Source organism: Hylobates moloch, unplaced genomic scaffold (genome assembly GCF_009828535.3).
Source record: "Hylobates moloch isolate HMO894 unplaced genomic scaffold, HMol_V3 SCAFFOLD_3, whole genome shotgun sequence".
NCBI classification, from domain to species: Eukaryota; Metazoa; Chordata; class Mammalia; order Primates; family Hylobatidae; genus Hylobates; species Hylobates moloch.
Genome location: NW_026652278.1, coordinates 45,986,162 through 45,995,091, shown reverse-complemented (window position 1 = coordinate 45,995,091; position 8,930 = coordinate 45,986,162). Strand labels below are relative to the sequence as shown.

The window sequence follows — 8,930 nt, the reverse complement described above, 5'->3', positions numbered from 1 at the left end:
GGAGGATCCAACTAGTTACTGCAGAAATAAAAACACTCAACTTAAAAAAGGTTGAAACAAATGACAAATGGAAATGGCTGAATCACTGTACCTTTTTGACACAACCTTAAATCTTAGTTTTACTATATATTATTTGGTACTCCCGGATTCAGTAGTTGGGGTAAAAAAGGTTTCTGTATTCAAACATATCTACAGAATGGCAATATAAAATGTGTGGATATATACATTTAATATACACACACATACGCGCACACACACAAACGCATACTCACGTGTCTAGGAACCACACCTAACCACATCCCCGTTTCTCATTAATGACCCAATGAATCATTTATGACTTTAAGACCAGCTTAGATTCTATAAGGCTGTACAATATATGGCTAAAGAGGTCAAACACAAGCACCCACATTCAGGCTGGATTCAACTGTTTCTCCTCATGATTTCTGACAAACAGTAATACCACCTATGTAACAACTATATCTCGACAACTTAGAATTCAGAGTATAAAACCATAAACACTGAGCTCCCTCATTGTTTAAAGAGCACTCTTTCCGTTCTATTTCCACCAAGTGATAAGAGGACACACCAAACTAGATCACTGAACTGTACAAATGATCTTTACTCTTAATCTAAACAAACATGTGTTAAAACATTCTGAAATGCTGCATCCTTTGATTTCTTCATCTTTTCAATTGCCCGATGCAGGTCCTGCTGTTGAACAGGCCGAATTTCATCTTCGTCATGGCTAAAATGCAAACAAAACCATCAAATACTCAAATAACTTTAGAATATGCTTCCCTAAAATATTTTACCAAGATTTAAAAGAGATGCATGTGGTAAAAAAAAATTTTGTTTTCACCTGTAGAAAAGGGCATAAAACAAAATCTCTTTACCATTCAAGACCCCAAAGACAACCACAATGAACAGCTTCATGTAAAATGCTTCCAGGAATTACCTACACATAGAGAAATCATAAGGAATTTTTTAAAAGCACTGACTGCTAAGAAGTAGGAAGCTAAAATAGCTACAATCAAAGACTACACATCTATAATATAAGTACACAATATTACCATAAGGTAAAAAATGTTATATAGTTTATTTAAATGGGAATATAATTCCAACTGAAAAAAATCACGTTATTCCCATGAAAACTGTAATTAAAAAGTAGCATTTCTAGGTACATACTTACATGCATGTTTTGCTTTTTACAAATTGAGAGTAAAATTCTTCACTATCAATAAAAACCAACTAATCCAACTCCTCCCTACTTCAATGAGAAACAAAGTCCAGAATATTATGGCTCCTTTGTAATTTACAGATATTCAGGGAAAAACATTCAGGAAAAAGTTATGATAACCCAAGTCCATCCAGATTCTTCATACTGAAATATAAAATTATAAAATATGAAATTCAGTAGGAAATATAAAATTAGCCAGACTTTTCATATTGAAATATAGTTTTCAGGGCTTTGAGGCAGCAAAAAAATAGATCTTTCATTATTAGTGAAATTTACAAACTGGTTGGTTATTTCTCCTCTTAATCTTATATATAAGAATAAAAACCTGGCCAGTAGCGGTGGCTCACACCTGTAATCCTAGCACTTTGGGAGGCCGAGGAGGGTGGATCACCTGAGGTCAGGAGTTCGAGACCAGCCTGGCTAACATGTCGAAATCCCGTCTCTACTAAAAATACAAAAATTAGCCGGGCATGGTGATGGGCACCTATAATCCCAGCTACTCGGGAGACTGAGACAGGAGAATCGCCTGAACCCGGGGAGAGAGGTTGCAGTGAGCTGAGATCACACCACTTCACTCCAGCCTGGGCAAAAGAGCGAAACTCCGTCTCAAAAAAAGAAAAGAATAAAAACCTTTGGAAGGTAGATTCTGAGCGTGCACTAATGATGATGGGTCCAGAGCCACTGCACACACAGCTACCAGTTGACAGAGTTGCTTTCATGCAGACCTTTCTATATCAAAGCCTGTAAAACATTTTTTTGCTCAAGTTTGCTATGGCAACACACTGCAATTAAATATATGAATACCACAGGCAAGGAGTGAAAACCCTAGGAAGGTGAGGAAGGGAGACCAAGAAACAAAGGGACAAGAGTTGGAGAATTCCTTTAACACAACCCCTAAAAGTACACTGGAGTTCACCAAGAATCACAGAAATTGTTATAAGGTTGATATTCTGAAAAGAAATGCAGTATAATACTGGTTCCAGCCAAGTGGCATTTTAGGAAACTTCCTTTAGGACATGGTTCACCAGGGCTGAACTATTCCAGTTCATTAGTATCTTTGCTGAAATAAGGCTGGTAAAAAAATTGGATTCTCAACTTCACTATACTTTGGACCTGGTTCCAAGTAAAATTGCTGCAGTGATAAATGGTTTCTTTGTTCAGTAAATACATTTTCGTTAACAAATTGAGGTCTAGTCTTCAATACCTCCAATTTACATGTGAAATTTCCACATTTCATGTGAAATTTCCCCTCACATTTACGTGTGAAATTTCCACAGATCATCAGAAGAAATTCACCTTTTTTCTCCGTCATTCTAGACCCTTCCCACAATTCTGCCCTCCTTCATTTTCAGAATTCTGCTTTGGAAAAATGGCAATAAATAAAGTTGCAGGGGGTGATAATCCAAATTTACCTTTTATTTCATAAGCGGTGTTTCTAATATAAAGCAAAATAAAAGAAACTAACATAAAAGCTCTAAAGGGTTTTGACACATATTAAAAATCAAGTCAAAATAACATACCTTTCTTCTGATGTAGAATTAACATATTCTCTAACACAGAGGAGGGCAGCATCTCGACACATCTCTTTTAGGTCACTTCCTGAAAACCCATCAGTTTCCTGGGCAACTTCTAGCAGGTCTACATGCCTATCCACCTTAAACAAATATAAAAACATGCTTAAAAACAAAAATAAATATATTGCAAATGATACTACCAAACACCCATCTTAAAGAAAGTTAAGCATACTATAACTGCATGGGAGGAGAAGCTTTCTCCATGTGGTTTTTTTAACCACAAAAGCTTAGAAATTTGAAATATAATTTTCATTATTTGTCCTTATGATTAAGACAAATAATTATTACTAGATATACTGTAGAGTGATGGGGAAGAACGGATATTGGACTTGCTTTGATATCTCTCAAGAAGGTACCAAGGTGACATTTTTCTGTAATATATTCAACATACAGTATTTGGCAAATAACCTACATCATTAACTCCAGAGTCCATTACAAAAAAAAAAAAAAAAAAAAAAAACTCTTAACATTCCTTTTAATTGTAATGCTTGGTATTCTATTATCTCAACATGAATTTGGCACCTATACTTTTGCTCCTCAAGCTAAGCTTATAGTCAAGCCAATTAAGTGACTGTCCTAGCCACACAACAGACTTGAGATATTCTAATCATACTAAACTTATGTACAGATTAACAGAAAATAAGCAAGAAAAAAACCTGTGACTACCATCTAGTAAATGATTCTTATGTCTCATTCACTGGGGTAAGCACTTTGTGTGTATTATTCTCATTTAATCTTCTCAGAAACTATCAATTTCATTTTCAGGTAAGAATCATGAGACCTGGACAGGTAAACATGGTCAGAGCCAGGATTTGAACACAGTATAGTGAGGTCCAGCTGTATTTTTCCCCCGTTTAGCTCATCACTTGTTACAGCAACATTTACTTTCCCCCACTGATGTGAAATGCCACCTTATAGTTACTAAATTCCCATTTGTATTTGTATTATATTTACTAAATTCCCATTTGTATATGTGGAAGACACAGTGTTTTAGGAAGAACAGCAACTCTACACAAGGACAAGAGACTTGAAAGTGAGACAACACTGCCAGCTCTGCAACTGTGACCTCACATGACAGTGCTCTCATTCCTAAATGTGAGGGTTACATGAAAATAAATCATGTTTTTTTGATAAAAAGAAACTGAACCCAGAGGGCAGGAGTGCAAGCAGCAATGATAAGCAAAGCAAATGGTAAATATATGGATAAATCTAAATAAACTTTAGCTATATAAATAGTAGTAATAATAGTTATTATAGTAGTCATAATCATTTGAGGTACAAAAACAAAGTGGAGCTAAAATGCTGTACAATAAGAACATGTAAGACAGGAGACATCTACATTAAGGTACTCTAAAGTGTTACAATTAAAGCATTAAAAAGAGGGTACAGATATTATTAACTTAGACTTTATTTATGTATGTCAAAATACATAGGTACCACTAAAGGATAGAAAGGGTACACTAAAGGAGAGAAAGAGAATGTGTAATTTCCAAACCAATAGAGGAACGGAGAAAAACAGAATAAAGAATACAAGAGCAGTATTAACAAACTCAGGACTAGAGGGGGACAAATAAGCAAAGAAAAAGCATAATAAATGGAAAGCATTAAAATAATAATGAATGAATCCAAATTTATGAGTAATCACCATAAATGCAAATAGACTAAACTTGGCTAGTAAAGGGTTTTATACAAAAGAACCCAAAATGTAGCTATTTGAGGTTTATAATAGACATGCTAAAGGGAAAAAAACAGGCTTTGTGTTACATTTGAAATAAAAACAAAGAAAAGCAGGAAGTAAAAGGCTGAAAGACATCAACTATTAATAAAAAGAAAGCTAATGTAGTTCTAGTTACATCAGATTTTTACTCAAAATGCATAATTGAGAAGTCATTATATAATGATAAAAAAATTCACCAGAAAAATACAATTCTGCACTTGTAGACATACATGTAACATGGCCTCAAAACATATACAGCAAAAATTTACATAATTACATATAAAAATGGGCAAATTCACAATACTGTAAGATTTTTAACTTATGTCTCATGTACTGCCACATCAGTGAGTTCTTAGAACTGGTGACAGCACCTGTGATCTAATGTACATACATGTATATAATTTAGAACTTAGTCCTTTGATGGTTATAGGGTTGCAAATATTTTCATTGTGGCTTGTTTTTTCACTTTGTTCATGTTATCCCGTGATACAGAAGCTTTAAGTCTGATTATAGTCAGACTTCTCTATTCTCTTTCCTTTGTAGTTTTTAATTTTTTGTGAATTGAGAAACTCTTCTCATGTGTCCTTAAGAGACAGACACACACAAGGATCTAATTTTTCTACTGTTTGTAAAAAGAATAAAAATAACATATACCTATACACATGTATTAGGTATCTGTTCACATATATTCATGGGATTGATAAACTCTATCAACTCCTGGACAGCAGGTTACCAATGATGGTGATAATGGGAAGTGGCCAGTGGTTGCTTGAGGCTGTACTTAATTAAAAAAAAAAAAAAATGAAGCAAATGTGGAAATATATTAAAATCACCTGTTAAATATGGGTGGAAGATAATAGGGCTATTTGTTTATATGTTTGAAATATTTCATACATTTAACAAACTACTTTAAAGAGCTTTCCAAACTATACTCTGAGATGTTAAAAATTAAACATCCAACACTTTCTCCTGTCTTTTGACCACTCTGTTGTTGCGCCACACTATGTTCTAACTACTCACAAATCTTGTGCCTGACAAGATGATACAGTTAGAAAGATGAACCAACCAAGTATAAGAAAACAAAGGAAGAAGATTCCAGTCACTGGGGGAGCAAGATTTAATTAAGAGGTACCATACCCTAATGGTTAAGAGTAGGCTCCATCACTTCTTTGTGTAATCCTGGGCAAGTTATTACATAACTTCTCTGGGTTTCAGTTTCCTCAGCTGTAAAATAGGACTAATATGTACTCCTTAGATAAATGAGGATTAAATAAAACAATGTATAGCTCACCAAAATGCTTGGCACGCAGCAAGCACTCTAAAAGTAGCTCATTTTGTTTTAAGATAATAGCTTTTAGATAAACCATGAAATAACGAGAACTCTTTTCATTAGGCAACTCTGAAGGCAATTCCCAAATTAAAAAGGTTTTGAGTATAGGCAGCAACAGCAGAATAAGTTAACAGACTTCTAAAATAGCTTGAAAGAATGATACTTACTTATGTGCAGTTATTATTATATCCACCATTAATACTATACTTGTAAATAACATCTCTGTACTCTAAACATTTTACACTTATAATTTTATTTCAAGACCAGCTGGGGCAAATGATGGGACCCTGATATGGTCTGGTTCTGTGTCCCCACCCAAGTCTCATGTTTAATTTAATTCCTAATGTTAGGGGAGGGACCTGGTGGGAAATGATTGGATTATGGGGACAGATTTCCCCCTTGTTCTCATGATAGTGAGTGAGTTCTCTCAAGATCTGATGGTTTAAAAGTGTGTGGCATTTCCCCCTTCACTCTCTCCCTCTCCTGCTCTGCCGTGGTAAGACGTGCTTGCTTCCCCTTCGCCCTCCACCATGATTGTTAAGTTTCCTGAGGCCTCCCAGCCATGCTTCCTGTACAGCCTGTGGAACTGTGAGTCAATTAAACCTCTTTTCTTCATAAGTTATCCAGTCTCAGGTGGTTCTTTATAGCGGTTTGAGAACGGGCTAACACATACCCCATCTCAACAAAAAAAATTTTGTTAACTAGCTGGGTGTGTCTAGCTACTCAGGAGGTTGAGGCAGGAGGATCACTTGAGCCAAGGAGTTCAAGGCTGCAGTGAGCTAGGATTGCACCACTGCATTCCAGTCTGGCTAGAATGACGATGCTGGTCAGCTAGAATGTAGGAGACCCTCAGTTCTGTCTCAAAACAAAAAATAAAAACAAACAACTATTGCTGCTATATCATATAAAAGTAATTTCAGGTCAGTTTGTATAGGGAAAAAAGCTACCTCCTTAAAGTCAGACAAAATACTTTTATAGGGTATAAATTTTATCAGTGCTAATTCTTTTTATACTTAAAACCTCAAGCCAAAATCACTACACTATCTTTTTAAAATAAGCGATTCATGTTAAGGAATACCTATCAATAAAATAATTGTAAAAGAGTAGAACACAGTATCATTTCAAAAGCTTCAATCTTTTATTCAGAGAAGAAGAACTCAAAGTCTGGAAGTTCATGTGAATTAAAAAACAAACAAACAAAAAAACCCCTTATTCAGCTCCACAATGTATAAGCATGACAGTGCTCAGTTTACCAAATAAATATATGTGCTACTGATTTGAGGCATCTTTAACAAAATTAAATGAATTTTCTTCAGATTTTATTGAAGTAGCAGTAATCCGTCAGCATATAAATACCAACCAGTGGGAAATGACGAGATGTTCTCATGTCAGCAATTATCCAAAGAACATTCATATTTTGCAACATAAAACTGATTGGAGACTATACTTTGTGGTTTTATGAATAACAGAATTGCTAAAAATTCCCTGTTTCTGCTGGGCAGGATGGCTCATGTTTGTAATCCTAGCACTTTGGGAGGCTGAGATGGGTGGATCTCTTGAGCTCAGGAGTTCTAGACCAGCCTGGGCAACATGGCGAAACCCCATTTCTACTAAAAATACAAAAAATTAGCTGGGTGTGGTGCATGCACCTACAGTCCCAGCTACTCAGGGGGCTGAGGTCGGAGGATCACTTGAGCCCAGGAAGGCTGCAGTGAGCTGAGATCGTGCCACTGCACTCCAGCCTGGGTGACAAAGCAGAGATCATCTAAAAAAAAATCCCTGTAGCCATGAAAAATATAAGCCTAAAAGAATTTCCAAAGACAGTACTGTTTAAGAAAGCAGAATACTGACTACTAAAATTTAGAGACATGTATATAATTTCTGCCTCTTATTTTTTTTTTAGAGACAGGATCCTGCTGTGTCACCCAGACTAGAATGCAGTGGTGCATCCACTGCAGCCTTGAACTTCTAAGCTCAAGTGATCCTCCTGCCTCAGCCTCCCGAGTAGCTAGGCAGATCCAGTTAAATTTTAAAATTTCTTTGTAGAGGTGAGGTCTCATCATGTTGCCCAGACCTGTCTCAAACTCCTGGCCTCGAGTGATCCTCCTACCATGGCCTTCAGAAGTGCTAAGATTACAGGCATGAGTCACCATGCCCAGCACTGACATGAGTAACTTCTTAAGTTTAAATGTGAAACTAAATAACCTGTGTAAATTTTGGCTATGTTACAAGGGCTTAAATTTCATAACTTGCACTCCTATTAATCAGCTATATGTAAATCATCTGCATCATCTCCAGTTACACTAGACCACATTATATTTCAAAAATGTTATAAACTTCCAGTCATGCAAACGATCCTTCATTAAAATGGTTTAAAACTGTATTGGTTAACTTGAAGTCTCCAAAATTGTCAGTAACTACCTTCTAACATCTGTTAAATTTCTAGCTACACCATGGCCATCCTAATCAAAGGAACTTATTAACTATCCCCTTTATTTTCTTCTCTAAACTTTTCACTGGTGTCTATCACTGTTAAAGGTTTACCAATTGTGTTTTATCTAAACAGTACTACAACCACTTTTTTTTTTTTTTTTTTTTTTTGAGACAGAGTCTTACTCTAGTCACCCAGGCTGGAGTGCACTGGCGCAATCTCAGCTCACTGCAGCCTCCGCCTCCGGGGTTCAAGTGATTTTCCTGCCTCAGCCTCCCGAGTAGCTGGGATTACAGTTGCCAGCCACCACGTCCAGCTAATTTTTTTTGTATTTTTAGTAGAGACAGGGTTTCACCATGTTGGCCAGGCTGGTTTTGAACTCCTGACCTCAGGTGATCTGCCTGCCTTGGCCTCCCAAAGTGCCAGGATTACACAATGTTTTTTTGAGAGCAGTTATCAAAAATTCAATTAAAAGTCAGCCGGGAGCGGTGGCTCATGCCTGTAATCCCAACACTTTGGGAGGCTGAGGCGGGCAGATCATGAGGTCAGGGTTCGAGACCAGCCTGATCAACATGGTGAAACCCCGTCTCTAATAAAAAAAAAAAAAAAGTGGTTGTAGTACTGTTTAGATAAAACACAAT

General features: G+C 36.3%; 1 protein-coding gene across 9 annotated transcripts in view; it reads right to left on the bottom strand.

Moving 5' to 3' along the window:
- Positions 1-599: 599 nt before the first annotated feature.
- Positions 600-8,930, bottom strand: part of ATAD1 (ATPase family AAA domain containing 1) — an 86,531-nt gene continuing 78,200 nt past the window's right edge. For 5 of the 9 annotated variants that reach the window (XM_058436241.1, XM_058436242.1, XM_032137454.2 and 2 more), the window contains 2 exons: positions 2,758-2,891; positions 600-745 (listed from right to left, as the gene is read on the bottom strand). In XM_058436241.1, coding sequence (XP_058292224.1) covers positions 625-745; positions 2,758-2,891 — 255 coding nt within the window. In that variant the 3' untranslated portion in view covers positions 600-624. Of the gene's footprint in view, positions 746-859; positions 956-1,189; positions 1,382-2,757; positions 2,892-8,930 lie in introns of all 9 variants that reach the window. The other 4 variants (XR_009212770.1, XR_009212771.1, XR_009212773.1 and 1 more) reach the window with 4 other exon arrangements.